General features: G+C 40.8%; 1 protein-coding gene across 2 annotated transcripts in view; it reads right to left on the bottom strand.

Moving 5' to 3' along the window:
• Positions 1-328: 328 nt before the first annotated feature.
• MOB1B (MOB kinase activator 1B) overlaps positions 329-23,234 on the bottom strand; it is a 44,752-nt gene continuing 21,846 nt past the window's right edge. For both annotated transcript variants that reach the window (XM_055797676.1, XM_055797677.1), the window contains exons 2-6: positions 22,392-22,558; positions 17,391-17,484; positions 9,932-10,065; positions 7,405-7,568; positions 329-6,825 (exon numbers count right to left, since the gene is read on the bottom strand). In XM_055797676.1, the coding sequence (XP_055653651.1) occupies positions 6,748-6,825; positions 7,405-7,568; positions 9,932-10,065; positions 17,391-17,484; positions 22,392-22,558 (637 nt within the window). In that variant the 3' untranslated portion in view covers positions 329-6,747. The remainder of the gene's footprint in view (positions 6,826-7,404; positions 7,569-9,931; positions 10,066-17,390; positions 17,485-22,391; positions 22,559-23,234) is intronic.

The following is a 23,234-nucleotide window of genomic DNA, read 5'->3' as shown; positions in this document are numbered from 1 at the left end:
TGGAAGGTAGGAAACCTGGCGCGCTGCAGCTGTCAGGATCACAGGCGGATTTTAGGAGGAAGGAAGGAAGAAAGGAAAAAAAAAAAAAAAAAAAAAAAAAAGGAAAGGGAGAGGAGAGGAGAGGAGGCAAGAAAAGAAAGGAAAAGGCACCTGTGTTGCCGAGCATGGCCAAAAGCCCTGCAACAGGACGCTCTTCTCATGGCAAAGCTTACCAAACCACCCCAGGGTCAGTGCTGAGATGCAGTTAACATGACACTAAACTTGTTATCGGAAATCCCATGCCATGCTCTGTCCCTGCTAGGTAAATTCAGGTCATGAAACAAGGAAATGAAAAGGGTATCAGGTTGTTTTATTGCTATTGTGTCTGCCTGCAATACAAATATTCACAAAATCAGACAAGGTAATTACAAAAAAAATATCTAATTTGTATGTGTAATGTTCGTATGTGTACAATATACAGAAAAAATCTATCCACAAGTAGAAAGTAATTTAGAAATGGGTTCAAGAAGGAAATAAAGACAATCATGGTCAAACATAGCTATTTATTTTCTCTTATAAACAGCCTTCAGTTTCTTATTGGAAAAAAAAACCCTAGAATTTAAATATTTTGTCCCATCACATACAACAATCTGTATACATTATTTACAACTCTCAAATAAACATGTTGCAGATTTTCAGACATTCAACTTTTCTTATTTTAATCAAAAGCTGTTCTCATTTAAAACTAAATATCAATCAGTGACTACAAACTGAAGCGATATTGGCACAGTTAGCTTACAGTAAGGGTGCTCATCTTGCATTTTGTATTTTTACACCACATTTTCTCCTCTATATTGTAGGATTCTAAAGGAGGAGGAAATGTTAGTGTTGCTTTTGTAATTTTTTTTTTTGCCTTCAAAAATGGCCTTTTATTGAAACCTCATTCATTTTTATTGCATTCTTCTCTCTCTTCCACTGCACATCAAGGTATGTGCTTCTAGGTACTAAAGCAACACAACCACAGCATACCAAAGTAGTAAAACAGCCATGAAAATAAGTGTTCCCTCCGCGACACATCTCTGAAAAATGTCGTTAAGTTGCAAACGTACAAAAATAATGAGTATAGTTTAGTGGCTATAAAAATTAATTTCCCCTAAAAATACAATACTCTATGAACAATTTAGGGAATTGGTTCTTCAAACAAAAAACTTAATTTGATATTTGCCTAGACTGCAATCTTAACCTGGCAAGAGGAAAAACATAAGACAAGCAGGAAAATAAAAAGGTTTAACACTTAAAATAACCAACATTAGTCTCATCTTAGAAGATAACTAGGAAAAGACGGTGGGCATCCATAAAACTGCTAGTGGTTCTAGTAGTGCGGTTTAGAAAAAAAAGACAACTGACATCAGCAGTGAAGGAAACAAGGTTCAGTGTAACAGGGAATCTTTCAGTGAAAGGAAAGCAAGTTGTCTGTGTTTGTGCTGCAGCTCTTTAAATACTCTGACTAAAAGGGGGCAGTTTATATACAGTAATACAGCACTCTGGCAGGTAGGAAGGGGGGAGAGGGTAGCAAGAACAAGAACAGCTATCCAAAAAGGATGTGTTTACAGTAAAAACTGTATCTGGTGATCCAAGGGAAAGGGGGGCAGGGTCCAAGAAACAGAAAGGAATAAACTGAAAGGTAAGTACAGTCCATAGCAGCAAGTAGATATCCTTACCTGTTACATGAGTGTCAGGGAGACTGGGAGAGTGATCAGTTCCTAAATACTGAATAAGGACAGTGCTCCTCTACATCTTAAACTAAAAGCAAAAGTTCAAAAGCTCTACATTGCATAGTAACCAGTAAAAGAAGCTTGATACTTGCAGACAGGCCATCTGCCTCTAGAAACCTGTTTTCTTCCTTCAGCTACCATTCAGCTACCTGCAACAGCAGAATGTGGCATTTTTATCTTCTATTTGCATGATGAATTTGTATCCCTGACTTTAATTTGAAAGACTTGAAAAATTACTTCTGGGAACGTACTGTATCCACACCATCTAAACAGTGTCAACACTGGCAACAGTGGCTGAACTTGACGAACTTAAGAGTTTGCCCCATCCCACCTCGAGGTAGATGACCTCCTGAAGTTACCACTCAAATCAGCTACATGGTCTAGTGTGCTGGTAGCTGAAAAACACCACAAACAGTAGAATTTAAAGGACCCTATTACACTGGAAGGCCTCAGCCAGTACTGGCAACCCAGCCTGGTTGAACCCTACCAGCACTGTCCACTCCCAATGACAACAAAGCTGGAAGTTTTTGTCTCCAAGCACTCATGACACATAACCGAGTCCATTTTAACATGAACCTAGAACAACATGGGGTTTGTTCAGGGTTCATCTCTCTGGGTTTTATTGGGGGCTGAGGGGGTGCCCTCCCCCTTCTCCCCCAGTAAATGCACTGTTTTATAAACACATTCACTCAATCCAGATTCCATCTGTACAACATGGCAACTTTCGTTTAGCATTTCAATGTGCCCTTACTTCAAGAGTGTAAACGCACATCAACTTCTGGTCCCACACCTTTTTGAAGAAAAAAAAAAACCACACAACTAAAAGCTGCAAATATATACAGCATAGGGATACTAAATCCCAAACACTGCATACATATATTAAATATCGTTAATTTCAAGTGTTGTATAATTAAACAATGTGTTCATACAGCTGTCAGGCAAATCATGATCTCCAAGCTTTTATTACATGCCTAGAAACTATTCTGTAAAGGTGTTTTCTACTGCCAGACACTAAATACAAAAAATACACTATCCATATAATATGACTTTTTTTTCTTTTTTCTTTTGGTTTTTTTACATAATACATTCTAAATCTTGATTGGACAAACTGCAGCAGATGCCTCTGAGTTTCTAAAATTGTCTACTAAAAATCCAACCAAACAAACAAAACCCAAACCACACCTTCAAGAGCTGAAGTATGCCAAAAACGAGAACTACTGCACTGGTATCACTCCAAGCAAATCCTCACTTCTAAATAATTTTCTTTTGAGTTTCTTGCTGGTACATGACACTAAACCAGTGAGACAGCTTGAAATCTAAAGGAAGGTACCTCCTATTTAGCACCTTGGAGCAGGGTACTGCCATTTTCACTCTCATGTTCCTGCTGCGATGCGGTAACATGAGCTCTAGCACCGATTAAAGGGCTCCTCTCCAGTAAGCGTTATCAGCACAGCGAACATCCACACGCAGCCTCTTGAGCAACACTGACTCAACTCAGCAAAGCTGTTTTCATTGCAAAGTTTACAGGACTTTTATTATCAAACTGCAGCCACAGTGCTCTTCATGCCTCTGTAGCTGGAAATTTTCAGTCACTAACACTCCTCAGATAGCAGCATGCACAAAAGGTCGTGTAAGATCATGTTCTTAAATTCAGCTTCCTGCATGACCACAGTCTGTTTAAAATCGACAGTTCAAATCTGGGAGTGAAGCTGCTTCTGCATAGTCAGGTGGATGCTGACCGCTTCTGTAACTCTGAAAATACTAGTGTCTCCTACATTACTCGCTTCTGAACAAAGACAGCCCTCCAACCCTGCACTGAAAGCTAGTACCGCCACCCGACTGCTCCCAAGCCAGGCTCATATAGTGATGTCCAGCTCAGATGTCAGGTGTGCCACTCTGTTCAAAATGGTCCTGCAGCTGCAGACATCACCAATGATGTGCGAAGTCCGTAGCAGTACTGCATTCCCAGGTACCTTGCCAAACGCACCATACAGCACATAAAAAGGATAAAGCACACCAGAGGCATGCTTTTTCTCTGATCCTTCAACAGGATGGTACTTGCCTGGTCCAACACATGAGATGCTCTGCCTATGGGAGCTCCTTCTTTTTTATCAGCCTCCTAATAGACTCGAGGCAGCAGCATTTAGGCTACAGCATAGACTGACTCTTCCACTGGCCAACAGAATCACATGGGGAAATCCCATGTTTGCCAGAATAGCAGGACTGACAAAAGCATTGGGGCAAATACTTCAGTCAGAGGCAACTCACCAAAGGGAACTGCGCTCATGCTTCTTGTTTGCTTTTGCCTCGTGCATATTTTTCCAACCCCTAATTCCCTCAAGAAGCAACACACATTAAGTATTTCCCCTCTTTTCCTCTGACATGTGTGTACGCACACAGGAAAGTCAAGATCCTTACTGGCTGAGAAGGGGTAAGGCCTTACTCCACCTTTCTTAAACTAGGAGTTTGTTAAAATATTTGATGGAAAGCTCTCTTTGCATCATCAGCTTGACTTGGTGTGGACTGTGGTAACTCAAACCCAACCCCAAGATTTGACATTAAGAAAAACACAATATAGAAGTCCTTTCCTTTGACAGGCACACGTTAAGAAAACTTGGGTAATTCACTGTGATGTAGAAAAAGCCAAAAGATAAGGATAACTGAACATTTCACTTGTTCTTTGAGCAGATTGTAATGGGCAATGACATTGATCTGCAAAGGAGCCAAACACATTCTACATTTTCTTGAACGGTAATAAAGCTTCGAATGAAGACAAGGACTGTCTTAATTACAAATGCTAAACTGCAGGTGTTTTGCAAGTAGCCTCTCTACCTAATATTAGTGTAGCCAAACCTAAATTCAGTCTGAACACCACTGCATGACCATTCCTCACTATGCAGCACTCCATGTTTCCATTTCTAAATAATAAGCAGTGAAACAAGTGCACAATGCCTATTTCTGCCTCAATATTAGGTTCTCTCAATTGTTCTCAAGATGGGGGGAAGGGAGGGCAGATAAATAAATGAGACACAGAAGAGGTAACAAAAACAGTAAACTGCTCCTTCAAGAAGCAGTTTAAGCAGACTATGAAATATTTAGCTATACTGAAGCTAACACAGTTCTTAAAATAAGCTTCAGATGCTTCGGAAATACATCATTTTAACTCCAAAGTAGCAATTCCAGTCTCCCAAATGAGTACATCTTTATTACTGTACTCAGAAGTTTATCAGCTGGCTATACTAATGGCCACTTACATATTTTACAGGCTGTTGCACAGTTTTCCACTTTACTCAGCATTTTCAGTCAAGCAAAGGCACACAAAACGTAAGCTCATCTTTTCTGTCATATGCTAACCTTGGCTTCACCTGCAAATTTTAGAAGTTCAAGAGTCAGTCAAGCGTTCACCAGTCAGTTTAAGCCTTCATGTTATTGAGGGCTAAAAATGGTGGGTTTGTGCAATCACAATCTAGCAAAGCCTGGCAACATGAACTGCCTAGCATACTGTATTTGGCAACTAGCAATATTGTGGGATAGCACGCTGCAGAACCTAATGCAGATTTCTTTGAACCCAAATTAAAATGGCTTTGACAAAATCCATAAATAAACAAGAGAGCTAGTCATATGGGTTTCTGCCACGGGAAACATGGCTGATACAGTCGCAGAAGCAATTTCCAAATCATCATCTGCAAATCATCCCAAAGGTTAACTTCTCACAGGCGATTCTCATTTCTGGTGTGAGAAAACACAAGGCTAGAGAGGCAAAACACACCAACCCAGGTAGAGGAAGGCCACATTTTGATTAGCTTTTCGCAGGAATAGAAGATGCACTTACCAAATCACAACCTGCTAAAAATTCACCGGTACATTCCTATTACTCTACCCAGCTGCTGTAGTTCCTTGGAGATGAGCTGCAATTTTAAATGGGGTAGAACACCATAATGCTAACTTTAATCCAAAGTGGTCCGTGAAATTACATTCCCTCCAAGATACATCTTCTACCACAGAAAACACTGCCCACCAGAGCTCCTCCACAGAGCCAGGCTTTTTACTCATAACTTACATCATTTCACTACTTATTTTTCAAGCCAGATTTTTTTCTTATTATTACCCCAGTGCATTTTTACATATATATATATATATATACTGAATATTTCCCCTAACTGTATTTGTGCAAACTAACTATTCATTTGGCAAACACTAGGAAATTCAACAGAAGTGACTGACCCAAGTTGACGCTTCCCTGGTAAAAAAAATAAAAGCAAATATGAAAAGCCAAAACCAATGGCAACAGACATGTAACTACTTGCTAAGCACAGGTTCTTTATATTTTGACACCACCTTCATCATTTTGCTTTAGTGACTAGAACTTCACTTTTCTTTATAAGAAATATCTAGTTTTGAAATATTCTGTGTTAATCTCTAAAAAAATAAGACAAATATTTGTATTAAAAGCTGGAGATCATTGATTTCAGTAAGTTATGGCTTTTTTTTAGTGTAAGCATATATGTTTTTTTCTATAACAAGTATCAGTAAGTGTCCTGGGTGTTAGTCCATATTTTCTGTTTCCAGCAATGTTCAATATTGTATGTGCTTTGCACCTCAGAAGTGAGTCTGCCAAGGCACTTAGAGAATGTAAGCAAGTCTTTTAGGGACTTCATGAGAATGGGCTACCACTGACAATACAAGAACCCATCCACCAGCAGAGTCAATCCCCCAACCAAGCATGTTTCCTTTATAAACGCTCAGCACCTGCTAAAATTCCACAATGAATAACAACAATCAAAAAGTAACCAAAAAAAAAGTTATTTACCACATGTCACTAACAGATAAAAGATTTCCCTTAAGAAAAGCACAGAAAGTAGACCTTGGCTGTCATCAATAACAGCACATGTTTTTGTTTTTTTAAAAAAAAAAAAACAAACCAACAAATTAACCAAAAAAATACCACACGCTTGCTTAAAGAAACAAGTGATTTCAAGAAATCCTCTTCCTTTTATCTGTCCTTAGAGGTGAGTTTTTCAATCAGTTCTTGAAGTGGTGCAAGTTCCCTTCTATCAATGAGGTTGAATTCCTGTAACAAGGGTGAGGAGAAAGACATACATACCAAGTTTCACATGTGCAGCTCACGTGAGAAGTCTTATTCAGATAGAAGTTATTTGGTAATAGGCTCTTCGAGTTCAGGCTTAGCCACTACAGCATTTTCTGCCCATCTGCCATTAGCTGAATAGCAGCGTTCAACTGCCTAAAGCTTTTTCCACCAATTGAAGGAAACGTAAGATGATGCTCTTTTTTTATACAGAGAGGGGGGGAATGTAGCTTTGAAGCAAGCACACAGTTTTCAATCTAGCTTCAGACACTGTCCTTCCTCTTTCTTTTGTTAAGAATTACTGTTCTACTGAATTATTCGCTAGGGAACACCTTTCAGTATTCAACTTTGTAGCGAACAAATGCTTCATTGAGAACTTTTCCATTCCTGGAATGCTTCTAGCAGTAAATATACATCAGAACACAGTAAGACACTATCTGTGGGCCCTGGATGCACTGACTCTCCCACAAACACACCAGCTGTTAAGGAACTGAAGGGGTATTACTTTGATACGCTACTTTTTCCATAATATAAATGTAATCACCATGCTCCCGCCACACTTACCTGAACAAAAAATATAAAGTGCTTGAAAGAAGTGTTAAGGTGTGCCTCTTCCTGTAGCTGGATCACAGGATCAAAGTGCTGGTGATAGATGTGAGCATAAACTCTGAAGAGACGCTTTAAAATTGTCTTTGCCACCGACATGAAATTCTTTGGGAACGGTACGCCTAGAAATAAGAAAACAGATGGCTTATTTTTAAATGCCCATGTAATGTTCATGTATTTTGAAAACCATTATAACCCAACCCTCTCTCTTGCACAAGAAAGGCTGTTCCATTTCACTCAGCGATTTCACCTGCGAGTCACACAATATACTTAGGCTGAAGCACAACAAGCAGCTCTTTGGGAGACCAGAGGGACGGCTTCTCTCCCTTCAGCAGACCAGTGGCTCATGAACTTTTTTCAAAACAAATCTGATGACACTTCTATGCTGAACCCTCCTAGCTTCAACTTCCAGGCACTAAAATTTGTTATGCCTCGGTACAGTTCCTCAAAAAGCCTTCTCTGACGAAGACCTTCCTCCCTTCTGGGAGGATTCAGATACCCAGACACCGATACCTAATACACTTAAGAGATGCCCTCTCAGTACTCGCCTGGCCTCTGACTGCCAGCGCAGAAAAGGGAAAGACTCCTGCAGGCTCAGAGTCTCACCAATAGCTCTGGGCGTGTGTCCAAGATAGCACAGGGTACTCCAAGGGACACCAGATACCTTTGAGCAGGTAACAAAAAACACCTCTCCTATCAGCCGTCAAGTTTTACATTTCTCTTGGCTAAAGTGAAATCAGAAATAGGCTGTCTTCCACCTGTCTCATGCCCTGCAAAAAGACTCCTGTCTCCATCCTGCTCATCACCATCCCTTAGCCAGAGGCTACTGCTTTCTTAACTGCCTGCTTAGTGTACTCCGAAACACGCTCCTTTCAGTCATTTCAGTGAAAATTACCCAGGACAGGTTAAAAAAATCAGCTTCAACAGCAGATCTTTTGTCAGTGCACAAGTTTTGTTAAAATCAGTTAGGAAACAGCAACCAGCTACTGGGAACAATAATCTCTTTAGTTGACACATCCGCAGGCTAAAAAAAGATACGTATCAACGATCTAAAAAGATTAAACCTGTCTAGCTTCTCATCACAAAGCAGTTTTCCCAGTCAGCTAAGCTGTTTTGCCCTCTCTCTCTCCAGCTGTTGAAGTCCTGTTTGAAGGCCATAAGCTCAAGCTGGATGCTGTAGGCCAATCTTGATCTTACCAATGCTTTAAAACTCTCAGAAATAAAATTTTCATACTCCTACTTGAGTTGCCCTGTTTACATATACACCACATTTCCTTTGCTGGCTGCTGCATTGCATGGGAAGTTCATGTTTAGTTTGTTATCCATTGTGGCCTTTAAGGCTCATTCTGAATGACTACCTTTCAAAAAATACATCCTATTATAAGAAAAAAAAAAAAAGTCTTCAGCAAAGTATATGCTGCAGCTAAAGAAAGATCAAGTCCTGATGTAGTCTTTTGAACATAACTTTAATATTAACTGTAGCTATTTAGTATCATTCTTATTAGTAGTGGACTTCTACCCCAGCTCTGAACTCTACCCTGCAACACTAAAATGAATGCTATAGAATGCAAATAAACCACGCTTACGTCTACTAAGCTGGGAACATCTAGCTTTTTGTCACTTCTTCACAAACTAACCAGCCTTCTCTGCATATCTGCTTAACTCTGAAGTAAAAACAAATGTCACTTGATTCTGACAGGTGGCCCTGTTTCTCTGAAGAGGCTTACTGCAAATGTGTCAAATGCTTCAGAAACTATTCACAAAATAAAAACAATTAGGAGATCTCCCTTCCTTTTTCCACAGCGGATCATAAGCCTATGAGTAGTGGTGTACTGGAAAACTGCCAGTTAGGAGCTTTAGAACAAATAATCCTTCCTGCCTCTAGAAGCAGGGTTTTCTTCCTGTTACCATTTCTGAACTGGTTGTCGGTCATTATTTTGCTCCTGCTTTTCTCAAAGAAACCACTTAAACATACATCTTTCATCTTCACTTGAAAAAAAGAAAAAAATTATCATCAATTTCAGATCAAAGATGCAATTCAACTTCTTTGGAGGTAACACCTAGGAGAAGATCCCCACAAGGACCAAACATCTTTCCTGCCATCAGAAAGCTTTCAGTTTGTACCAATTACTGTTTATAAGGTTTTGAGACCCTCTGCCTTATTTCTAAGGAAACAACCCACTGTTCAAAATGAAAAAAACATCACTTTTGATCAACACAGTTCCTTATTTAATAGAAACAGTACTTCCTGCATTCAGAATTGTGATAGATGGTTTATTACTATTATTAACACATGGATCAGAGTTCATGTACTACCACACAAATTTTATCTCACGAGACAAAAATGCCTTTACATATATAATGTAACCTTTTAAAGTTGCCCTACTCATCAGCCATTTAGGAGACTTTTTAATGTTATAAGACTTGAATATTCCTGTACAACTGTAATCCAAACACATTGTTCAGTTTTACTTATTTACTTTACCTATTTTAGAAGGAAATAGCGTTTCATCATCCAGCTGATCCTGGACCCAAGTCATCAGGTAATCAATGTACTTTGGTGCAGAGCACTTAATTGGTTTCTTTATGTTTGTCCCATCTGCCCAGTGGTACTCATATCTGGGTTGGGACAACAACAAGAAGACATTTCTTAACACAAGTGAATCATTCACATCAAGGCCTGGAAGGCTGCTCCTCCTGCTCCACGCCCCGCACTCCCACACCCTCCCACAGCCCTTCCTTGAAACTAAAGTCCAAATGCTCCCAAGCCACCCACAGCTGCTCTGTACCCGATCTCCCCACTGCAGTTCTGCTTTAGCTGGACTCTCTTCTGCAGTCTGTGAAGGCCTCCAAGAACTTCATCCTTTACAGCACAGCTCATACATCCTTGGTTGCAATGCTCCTGCCAAAATGCACATAGCAGCCTGCAGTCAAACCTGCATCTCTATACATCAACAGGTGCTGTGTGCGTAGGTGTCCAATACCTGAAAGGCCAACAGCTACTTACTCTTTTTTGAAGCTTCCTGCCTGCCTCCCCACACACACATAGAAGAAAACCATTACAGCCCATTGAAGCAAAACATCAAGAAGTTACATCAGATTCTCACACAAATAAAAGCTAAGCTACAGGTCTCAAATCCGTGAAGGCACCCAACTGACTTCTAATGTGAAATTTCACGCAATCAGCCCTAGCAAAAGGCTTCCCTTCACCTCCACCAGCAGAGAACTACAAAATGAGTGGCCATGCTCAATATCTGCAGCAGCTGGCACCCAGACACATTAGACCCCTAAAACCTAAGGATTTCTCTACATTTGAAATCTTCTTACAGATTTTGCATAACTGAAGACCAAATTACACTGGCTCTTGCCAGAGATCCCAAATTATAATTGTGTTAGAGACACAGAATAGATTCAGAGGTAGGTTAATGTCATGGAATACTACTACAAAACTGGAAGCTGGTATGAAGTGTCTTTTAGCTAACAGTTAGAAAAAAGCTTCTAGGCTAAATAGTCCTCCCCAGAAAAGGTTCATATCTGAAGGTCTAGTGCTACCATGCAGCACACCAAGACTCAGAATAATCTGGGTTTCCAAGTTATACCACTGACCCACTTAACAATTGCAGGTCAATAACTGTCTTTTAGCTTAATTCTTCCTTCTGTACATATGGTTATGTCACACCTTTACAAGCCACTGACATGACCATGAAATATTAAAACGTGTGCTCTTTTTATCCTTTTCCATTCACAGAGCTAATAAAAATTGACATCTTTTAGGAAGCACATTTAAAGATTCCAGCATCATTAATTTTAATGTTATCACTTTAACTTCAAGAATTTCAAAAGCCATGGAAAAATGTATTAAGCAGTATCCATTTAGATGCATAAGAGAAACAAGTCCTCATGATAATAGAATTGAACAGGTATTTCGATCGGCTTGGGGAATACAGTTGACACACATCCAGACACAGGGAAGGATGGTTCATCTTGGCAACAAATAGCTTAACAAAACCAAACACTTTTAACATTGGGAGTCTGATAATACCAGCTTTCAAGTGAAGCACAGTGTTCCTTTCTATGTCTTGCTGAGTACAAATGCACGTATCTTAATATTCCTTGCCAATCTGTAACATCTGAGCAGTTTCTTCTCATCAGCACAGAGCCGTGCATAGCCCTCTCTTTTAGATCTGAACACAGCATCATCTCTCACGTCAGTTTTAAATCAGCCAGCCTTGCTCAGCCAGCCAGCACTGCTGCAGAACAGCTATCAGTGGGGTGAGCCTGCTGCCAAGCCAGGAGCGAAAAGGAGCGAAACAAAAAAAAACCCAAAACCAAAACATACAAGGATAGTGATGTCAGCTCAGTTACGCTTAGACAGGAAACATACGCACTACATCTACAAGTTATATCTCAGTTCTTAAAACCTCATGAAGTTCAACAAGGCTAAGTGCAAGGTCTCGGTCAGGGTAATCCCAAGCACAAATACAGGCTGGGCAGAGAATGGATTGAGAGCAGCTCTGAGGAGAAGGACTTGGGGGTGCTGCTGGACAAGAAGCCCAACACAGCCAGACAATGTGCACTCGCAGCCCAGAGAGCCACCCATGCCCTGGGCTGCACCCAGAGCAGCGTGGCCAGCAGGGCAGGGGGGTGATTCTGCCCCTCTGCTCCGCTCCAGTGAGACCCCCCCTGCAGTCCTGTGTCCAGCTCTGGGGCCCCCAGCACAAGGAGAACACGGACCTGTTGGAGAGAGTCCAGAGAAGGCCATGAAGATCATCAGGGGACTGGAGCAGCTCTCCTGTGCAGACAGGCTGAGAGCTGGGGTTGTCAGCCTGGAGAAGAGGCAGCTCCGGGGGAACTTACAGCACCTTCCAGTGCCTAAAGGGGCCCTCAGGAAAGCTGGAGAGGGGCTTTTTACAGGGGCCTGTAGTGATAGGACAAGAGGGAATGGCTTTAAGCTGTGAGAGGGGAGATTTACATCATATGAGAAAGAAGTTCTTCACCGTGAGGACGGCGAGGCGCTGGCCCAGGCTGCCCAGAGCAGCTGTGGGTGCCCCATCCCTGGCAGTGCTCAAGGCCAGGCTGGACGGGGCTGGCAGCAGCCTGGGCTGGTGGGAGGTGTCACTGCCTGTGGCAGGGGGGGGAACTAGAGGGTCTCAAAGGTCCTTTCCAACCCAAACCACTCCGTGATTCTTTTTAAAATAATTACAAGAGATGTTATTAATAGTTAGTATTTCTACTTCTGATAGCATTCTCAATTTCGTTGTTTTTTCTTAGTACAGCAGTAGCATACCACAGTGTTTGGGCTGCAGCCACCACTGTTTAAACCTTCCCTTGCTATCTCCAATTAGTATTGTGTGGAGACTGGAGGTCTTCCATTTTAAAGATCATACACATAATTTTATACAAAACTTAATTGTATCTGATAGATCTGGCTTCTGATGCCGTTCAACAAATTCAGTTTTGTCAAAACAGTAACTGGGAGAACATTTTCACAATAAACAAAATTTACAAGCTATTACGAGTGTGCTGCTCACAATGGTATAAAAAAATCCCATTTTCATAAGGGCAACAAATCTAAAGGTCTGTAAGCATTTTAAAACTGCATCTCAAGACACACACAAAAATTCCACATGCTCTGAATGGACCACCTGTCTTGAAAAAATCAGCATTCTTCACCACCCAGTATTACCCTAATACTGATATTTAAGTGGTATTAACATAGGACTAATATCAACACTTAGATGAGGTGCCGGGTTCAGTCTATAGACCAAGGAAGACAACAAACTACATTACACGCTAAAAATCTCATCCAAATATCATACATCCATAAGAAACCTACCTACCTCCCCACTCCCCAACACTATGGGTTAACTCTGCATGTTTTAGAGGAAGGGATGCCACAGAACGACCCTTAAAGTAACACAGCTCTTGAGAAACAGCAGATAGATCCTGACAAAAATGAAGTCATATACAGAATCTGAAAGTATTCCAGCAAAGTCCCCACACTGCACGCAGTGGGTGTAATGTTCACGGTTGTTCCTAGGCTGTCAAAAGGCTTGGGGTTCACAAGGAAGGGGAAAATGAACTCTTCCTAGAAGGTTAAACATGCCACTGATAACACATCAAGAAGCCTAGCCCAACTTCTTAAACAAAAACAGAAAATCAAAACACATCCAAAAAAACATAACCACATATTAGAATCATTTGAGCTGGTACAGGAAATGAAGGGTAAAAATCACATTTCTAGCTCAAGCTTGTGAGCAAACACCTACAGCTCTGGTGATAGAAACCAATTAACCTTATTGTGATAGGCAGTTCTTCTACAGAAAATACATTTTTAGAAACCTCTAAAGTTTAGCAGATCTTTTTAGGGGCAAAACAATATGTGAAGGATACAGCAAGAAATACACAGTTCACTTCACCAAGTGCAGGGAAGAATAACAATCCCTAACAACTCTGGCAGAATTCTTTCATATGAATAAACACAAGTTATTTGCCACTTTTAAACAGAAAACCCAACTATGCCCCTCACACTGAAAAATATCCCTAAGCATAAACAATCATAGGACCAGCTCCTCTACCACACAATTACATGTACATGGCCAAAAAGAAAAACAAGCAAACACCAAAAACACCCCACAAAAACAACAAAGCAAGAAAAACCAGCCTGACTAAAATTAAAACTGTCACCTTGTCCAACAGCAATAAAACGCAGTGGCTCAGTAACATCTTTTAAAAGATTATGAGACATTTATGCGATCCTATCATGTCTGAATCTCAGTGCATCTGTATTACACCGAGACTGCTGAAAAATACTGTTTTGACCCTCAGTCATCAAGTGACACAGGCAGAGAGAAGTGCACCACAAAAAGGCAAAAGGATTGCTATTGTGAAGAGCCCGTGTATTTCAAGGACCTGTTGACATGACTTACTCCTTTTTTTTTTTTTGTTGCAGACACACTGGGCAGAAGACAGCATGTGAACATTCAATTACGCTTATTACACCCACATAGGATTTGTGGGATCTGCCCATGTTGGAATGCCCACCTATTCTGATGTGAACATATCAAGACAGAAGCACTGCAGACCAACAAACCTCAGGAAAAATCAGAAGGATCTCACCACCATTAAGAGTGAGCTTAAGGCACTCATACAAATGCCCCACTTCAGACTTCCAGCTTTGAAAAATGCAGCAGCCATGTTCTTCCTTTGTGCTCTTACTGAAGACTTACAACCAGGGAGGAAAATAAAATTCTCCTCACCCAATGCTGTTAATTTAACAGATCACTTCTATGCAGGTTCTGAACTTATTATCATGCATGTTGTGCTGACTGTGACACTGCAACTGATACAAGGCTAGCAAGAAGCGATAACCAACAAGGGCTTGGTTGGTTGGTCTTTGCTGAAGTGAAAAGAATGGAACATTACCGTGAGTAATCCCATGTTTTGGAACAAATGGAAACCAATACTTTTTTCAAATTGTTAGACAATGAGCTGTACAGCAGGAGAGGAAAATCTGCTCTTGATCTTTACATCAATCCTTAACTAACACCCTGAAAAAAGCTAGTCAGCAATCCTTCCAGAGAAGACAAGTCCAGAAGAAATGAAACTGATCCCACAGCACACAAAAAATTACTCGCCTCAGCTAAGCCCTTCTGTTAAGATCACTACCAAAAAGAACCAGTGGGCTGGAGAAGTAGCCATACAGCCCCCAAGCACATGCTTAAAAGTAGCCCTTTAGAGAAGACAACCTTCCCTGTATAAAAAATAAAACACAAAAAACCAGACATGAACCTAGGTGACTTGTCTGTTGACAGGGTCGTCTTTCGGTTGGGTTTTGGTTGGGTTTTTTTTTTCCTTTAAAGGGCTTTTAAAGGCAGAAGATAAGTACTAGGCAGGGGATACAGGAAACATCACACTTCTCTGGTTACCCTCTCTCTTTAGGCATCTGGTTTAATTTTTCTAGACTGCTACAAGTTTGTCAGCTATGCTCTGCAAATTGTGCCTACGCCATGATGAGTTCTGAACAGCTATGCCTAAGTATGCACCAGCACCTTACAACCCTTTTTTAACATTTCAACCATAGACGCTTTTCCAGTGGGAATGCAAAAAATCAGATTTTGAAGCCACAAAGTGCTCGCCACTTTGGCTCTCTCCAGCTACTCATGCTACTGCTGCCTAATCTGTTTCAAATGACCTTATGCAAGTTGTTTCATCTAACTCATACTCTTTTGTCTGAAATAGATGAGGATGCAATACTGGTAGTAGCTGAGCCATGGATGTAAGCAGACAGCAACCTTCAGCCTAGAAGCACTAATGAGCACCTAAGACTCAATGCCTCTTCAACTAATATAGCTTGAGCCAGAAGAGAATAGGAAACCGAGATACGTAACAGAAGGAAAAAAAAAAACAATTCATAAATATCACTTGCTTTCATGCTGACATGTTTTCCAGCAGTGCCTCCCTGGAAAAAAAATTTGCAGGCCACCTTTTGAGTGAAGGAAAGCCACACTCACTCAAATTAAAAAACATTATATATGCTTTGCTGCCTGTCACCACTGAACTCACAAATCATTCATCCATGTGCTTGGCTGGCCTCAGCCCCTCACGTGCACACACACTTCTGGTCCTTCCACAAAACCCACCCCTGAGTACAGGTAGGGGCTGCAGAGTTTGCGGAATGCTGTACGAATCCTATAGATACCTCATTAAAACCTTGGCAGAATGCATCCTCTAGCCTCCAGCATGTCTTTCCTACCCTGCTTCATAACTATTTGAGTATGATACATATTGCTATCAACGGTTATCAGTCTCTTTGGAGAGAAATAAATTGTTTAGTCTGGCAAGCAAACAGCTAAGCCTTTAATAATTAACCTCCACCCCCAAATAACTGCTTCTCAGCAGACAAACAATAAAGCAAAGAAATGTTTTTATGCTCTTATTTATTAAATAAGAGTCTTTTCTGCACGCCAGACAGACACACAAAGCAGACAATGGGCTACATTATTGCACAAGCTTAAAGTTTTTTTGCATAATGGTAAAGTTCTATTCCTTTTGTTTTTCACCCTTCATTTTGCACCAGCAGGTCTGCCTGCCCACGCTGGTTTTGGCAGTCCATTTTTAGTTCAAGAAGGTGGTGCCAAAGCTTCTCTTGGTCCACCTGGCTGCTTTCACCTCACAGCAACACCCTTCTGCATGCCCACTGCTCTCCACCACACTGGCTAGCAATTACTGGCTTCAAACAATAACAACACATGTCATTATCTAGGAAGAGGAAGTGGAGGAGAGGATTGTTTTTCTATATTGTTTATTAAGATCTTACAGTAGCTTAGAAGGAACCAGTGCCCTCCCTCGCCACTTGCTTAGAAATGCAGGTATTTTCTTCTTTGGAAGACACTAGGCAGTTAGAGAGCAGGAAAAACCACAAATGTTTAATGTCTGTACAAAAGCATAAGCAAGAATCAAAGAAGTGAAATTTAACCAAGGCACAGGGTAGGGGACTCATATCTACAGGCTACAGACTACTAGAAACTGTAGCCAAGTTTAGCCCTACAATACCTACTCCAGGATTCTGGTAAGCCCTAATTGAATGCCTGCTTATAAAAACTTCAAATTTTAATTTAAGAAACCCTCATTAACAATTCAGACCCAAAAAAGGGGGGGAAAAGATTTTTTGTTAATCGGTTTACTTCCCAGGCTAAAGAAAAATCAAACCACCAATAAAAACCCAAATAAAAAAACAACCCAAACACCCCACCTTTCCATTCCCCACTCCCTTAACAAAGGTTCAAAAAATTTTTCCTTCCACAGGTAACAAAAGCAGACATCCTTTCCCCCCACAGAAGTTATCTTTGGTACTCAACTGAGATAGCCTCAAGTTTTCAAATACAAAATCACCTCACCTCGAAAACTACACACACTCAACACTGTGTAACAAATGATCTTACTTGGGGCCAGCAGACATCACAGGGCAGCTCTCCTCTGTGCAGAAGTCTGTAATGGTTCCATAAAGCATATTGATCTGGTTGAAGAAGTCGACAGCTGTAAAGCATTTAAACCATCAATTAGCACCCTGCAGTGTAACGGCAACACAAGCTTCCCACAGCCTTAACTGTAAAGTACACACTGCTGAAGAGGGTCCTGGAATATTCTGGGGAAAAAAAACCCATTGTTACTGTTTTTTAAAATGTATTACAAAGGAGATGCAGAATTCAACCACCAACTTTCTACAACGGCCTCTGGCAAAGTTGTCCACTGCAGCCAAATCTTCATTTGAATGAAGCAAAGGGAAAGAGAAAGCTCAGTTAATAACCTTTTCTGAAAGTCTGGTGCATTTTAGTAGAATCTCAAATTCTACTAGCAAGTCTGGAATAAAACAAAAGATTTTCAGTGTAAACTTTCCAGCTAGAGACAGCTGTTACTCATTAGGTGACACTGACTTCCCTCAGGCTTCGTACTTCAGAAGACTATCTTTTCAAAAAATATTTCATAGAATCACAGAATGGTTTGGGATCAGAAGGCACCTATTATATATGCCTTTTAGATATTCCATCTATATGGAACTAGATGATCTTTAAGATCCCTTCCAACTCAAACCATTCTGTGATTCTACAAATATAGTTCAACCCCCCTGCCACAGGCAGGGACACCTCCCACCAGCCCAGGCTGCTCCCAGCCCCATCCAGCCTGGCCTTGAGCACTGCCAGGGATGGGGCACCCACAGCTGCTCTGGGCAGCCTGGGCCAGCGAAGTGAAGAATTTTCTTCCTAATATCTAAAACTCCCCTCTTTCAGCTTAAAGCTGTTCCCCCATGCCCTATCGCTACAGGCATTTCTTCCTAATACCCGATCTAAATGCACCCCCTTTTAGTTATGTTATGGTCAAATGCTACATGTGTGGAAGGTGGGTACAGAAGTCATGACATAGGAATAGTCACAGTGCCAAGCAACTTCTGCTCCTTAGATTAACAATTAATTTCCACAAATCGGTATTTAAGCCACAATGTTTCCTCATTATAAACTATCCTTAAGAGTCTTGTGCTGGGGGTTTATGGCTTAAGTTTTGTTACATGTTTGGGAAAGCAGCTCTCTTCGCCAAACCTTTGTCTTTTTTTATATGGTCTACAGCTGAATTACTGAAATAAAAGACCAACAGTTAGCATATCTAAATACTCCCATAGTTCTTACTACGTTAAGTAGGTGCTTAATTACTTAGAACTCTTCGAAAGCAAAGCTCTTCTTCAATAACCTAACCACAGGTTCTGTTCTTAGGAACTGTCAAGAGTTTATAAAATCCACTTTACCTCCCCTCAATGAATGGTCCCCCTTGCGTTTGTTGGGGAGCACAGCACATTACCACGGCACCAATATGTAAATATAACTTTTCAAAATGTCTTTCAGACAATCGATGTCATGAGTAAAAATTGAAAGGTGACCAATATTAAAATTAAAAACTAGGAAATAAAATTTTAAGTAGGCTGGGTTAAATTCTTATACCTAAGTGCATGATGTGGTTCCAGAATAAGTTTTACTACATATTCCTGACTCCCTTATCCTGTAACAGTTACTGCAAATTCTGCTTCTAGATGAACCCAAGTAGTACAAGCATACAGGAACTTAAAAGATTTTTGAGACTAGCTTTGGTATTCTTATTTATCCATTTTTATGAATCGGTGAAATTCAGCTATCACATAAAAACCCAAATCAAGTGTGGTAGAGTTCAATTCCTTCCATTCAACCACAGCGCTTTGCAAATTTTAACTATTCCACCGACCGAATCACGTCTGCAGAGCTAGTCCTCAGGGTGAGAAAACAGTGCACAGGTTTGCCTGGGCTCAGCATCACTTAAAACTTAATTTACTCCAGTGCTACCTACATTATGCCTGCGATTCAATGTGCCAGTGACAAACTGCTTCTTTATTGAGACAGATTTCAAGAATACTCAAACTCCCTTAGGAGCAGTACTGACAGTCCAATCATGTCACCAAACAGCCATTACTCAATTTGGCATTCAGGTGAAAGCTCTTCAGTCTAAGCCAACAGGGAAAGAGTTCTCCTGTGACTGCTCTCTGCAGTTGTCACACATATTTGTCTTAAATTAAAAAAAAATTAGCTTAATTAGTTTAAAAAAATGAGTTGAAACAACAGTTACCACTTGCAACACTGAACAGTCTCATACAACCGATCTGCAGGACACTGGAATTAACACCAACAACACACTCCTCTCAATTGGGTGCCATGGCAAAGAGAAGCCAGCATAACACTTAGTAGCCTAACCAGATTTGTGTTCCTTGCTTAAACTTTATTACAGAGATACCCAGTTTTATGTAATGAAATAGAGATCGACATCCTAAATGCAGGCACCAGCAGATATCCCTTACTGTGAAATTAACTGATGGCTGAAGGGAAGGAAGGATTAAATACTGCAGCTCCCCTCACTAATTTTTCCACAGAATAAACATCAAAGATTACACAAACGTTATGGCAGCAAGTTACAGCTACTGTTCAGCAGATGCAGGATATGAGCTAAAACTGTGTCCTGCAACTTCCCAGGTATAAAAAAAGGGAAGCAAATAAAAACTGGTAAGGCAAGCACCTAGCACAACTCATGTCCAGCAACAAAAATCTGTTGAGTGGGTTTCTTTTTTTTTCTCCTGCACAGCAAAAGCAACATCAGGAAAGGATAAAAAAGTTACAGAGGTTCAGGAGGACTCCTAAAGCTTGTTCGGGTGGGGGAAGAGGCAGTTAATGAAGGCAGCAAGAAGTGGTTATAAACAGCCCTCGTTTCTTAAGCATACGCAAGAACTGATAATTAAGTTTCCAGTCCCTGCTCCCAGTAGAAACCACAGCCCAATGTTTGCTTCAAGGCAAGCATGTTCAAAAAACCCACACAGACTTCAACAAGATGACTGATTATTGTGAATCCCACACTTGCAAGCCTCAAAAGGCCATAAGACACACCATCCATCCATCCAAGCCAGCAGCATGTGACAAGCAAGAAAAATGTAAGGACCTCCTTTCCAGCTTGTGTAGAGCTGTATGGGGTCTCCACATATTTTCATTTCCTCCTTTTACTTATTGTTCTTAAGTTTTGAGGGCTTAGATTATTTTTTCAAAGTGCTTTTCTACTCAAAGAAGTGCATACTGTCTTGTGTTGTATTGCGAAGATACGGGCAAGATGCACTTTTGAAATTATTTTTTAGTATTTTCACATCAAGGAGATTTCAAAATCAAACTCAAAACAAACCACTTATACACTTCTCACCTTTTTTTATTTTGAATACATATTTGAAAAACCTACATATACATCAACTCGTTACGATCAAACATTAGTAAGGCTAAGAGTTGAGCAAGAAGCGGAAGAGCAGAGCCCATTCGGTCCTGTGCTCTCGCTACTGTGAAGGGCAAAACCAGTGACATTAAGTTACACATTTGATTTCCTTTTTAGATCTCTCCATCAACAGAAGGGGCTCAAATCTACCATGAACTGGTACTAGGTGTGGGAGAGAGATGCTGTAAATGAAGGGAACACATAATGAGTTCATCGCTTCTAGACAAAAAAATTAAACATTTAAAACCCCACTTTGCTGCAGGAAGCAGGAAAGAAGACCATTTCATTACAAAACGCAGCTGCTGACAAAAGACTGGGAGCTGCCTTTTGCCACCCAGCTAATTTAGCAGTCAAGTCATTTGGGAAGGGAAAAACACCACTGCCACACAGGAAATAAGAGACATGGAGTGAAGGAGCCACCAAAAGGGAAGGATGCCAGCAACAGATGAAGCATCTTTAGTAATGCTTACTCATAAAAATGGGCTGGCTTTTTTTCTAGACAGTTTTGCAATACAGCATTAACAAACTTTTATAAAGAATGGTGCCAGCAGTGGCAAGTCATATATCAGAGCACTGTGTGGCTAATTGGGAAGCGGAAGGTTGAAGCCAGTATGACAGTTTCACTTCCCAAACACGTCAAAGAGCAAGAAGAAATAGACAGAACCACACAAACAATTAGAAGACATTTATCTTGAGCATAATTTATACTGCATTGCAGTGCATAATCAATACCGTCCAATCAGGGAAGCATGCCAAGCCAAAGACACAAAAAGATGATGAAATACCCAGACACAGGGGCAGCCAAAACCCTGCACGGGCTAAGGAGCATGATAGGCCTTGGGTTAATCCATTCTTTAGGAGCAGAAGGCAGGCAGCAAATTCATGCAGCAGGGAGAGGAAGGAGGAGGAAACATGGTCAAGCAATCAGAAAACACTAATTTTGGCATCATTGTTTGGCCTGACCTAGCATGAAAGCAGAGCTAGGACAAAGAGCTTTAGGGGAAGTTAAAATAATGACATCAGAGACTTACCAGAGCAAAGGCTCACAACTCAGTAGAAACAAAAGGAATTAACTTTAGGAAAATTACAAAGATCAATCTCTGGGTTTGTTACAGGCACAAGGAAAGCCAGGCCATTCGTGTGACTGTAGTCTCTAGCACCTTTTATACCTGGGCCCTCATGCTTAACTAAATTAAGGTTTTACACTTAGCATGTAGAGGCTTGACTATACCGCTGGGTTACAACCCTAGCTGAGAAAGAACTAGAGTAAACATATTGAGGTGGCACTGACAGGCTACTTTCTAAAAACAGTAGTGACATTCCTACTGCAGCACTTGTTTGTGATCAAGTGCTCAAACTGTAACCACTAAAAATAAGAATTCTTTTGTTAACAGGAACATATTTTTGGCACAAGGAGATTAAGGAATTTTTGTTCTCTGTGAGATCCTCTGCATCTATCAGTTCTAAATGATACGACATTCACCTCTCCCAACAGCAACAGAGTGGTGCGTGCAGGACAGAAGAGCCTAGCCCACTAGAAAGGGGCACACAGTTGTCCTCCCACAAGTGTCAGGCCACATTCAGCAACCCCCTTACGAAAAAAAGGTGAGCCGACTTACTGTTAACTGCAACCCATTCATTTAAGTCTTCACCCTCTGGAAGCATAACGGCCATCCGGAGGTTACCACTTCCAAGCGTGGCTTCGGCATGTTTTAGCAGCTCATACTGGTGAGACCCCTCTGGAATATTCTTCTTTGGTTTGAAGGTTTTGGAAGAGCGACTACCACTGCAGAAGGGAGAGGAAATACTTAGAAAACTTGTGGAAAGGAAAGGGAATAAGAAAGGAGCGGAGAAGTCACACTTACACATGGAATTACCATTAAATACTATCCCCACGCCCGTATTTTCATGTCAAAAAAGGGTATTTAACAAGAACTGGGATGCACAAGTTAACAGGTGCTTTGACTTTTTTGTTTTAAACAGTTAAACGATTCTCCACTACCCTGCCTTCTCATCTGCTCACCCTACTGTTAAGCCAGCCAGATAATTGGGAACACTCAGACTCCCTTCCCTCTCTCAGCAAAATGGATTGCAGGCAAGACAAGACAAACAGTATCTCCTTCCCCAGAATCTGGACAGCCACATATCCATGACAGCAGCCCTGCCAAATGGAAATCTTTACTCTGAACAGTCATAAAGCTTGTTATGGTAATGAAAGTCACTATTTATTTAACCAAAAAAACCCCATGTTTTTTTTCTAACACCCAACTTTATGAGACATGAAATGTCAGCACACCTGTGCAAGTGTAATAAGAAGATAGGGACAACCTGTTCAGATCCCTGTCTTTTCAAATCAGGTATGATGTGCTTAATAGTTACTATTAATTCCTCAAAACCAAACTGCTGTTATTTAGGAAGGCATACTTTCTGCAGAACTAGCCAATTCAGAATAATATCTTAGC

Source organism: Falco peregrinus, chromosome 2 (assembly GCF_023634155.1).
Source record: "Falco peregrinus isolate bFalPer1 chromosome 2, bFalPer1.pri, whole genome shotgun sequence".
NCBI classification, from domain to species: Eukaryota; Metazoa; Chordata; class Aves; order Falconiformes; family Falconidae; genus Falco; species Falco peregrinus.
This window is presented reverse-complemented; position numbering and strand designations above follow the sequence as displayed.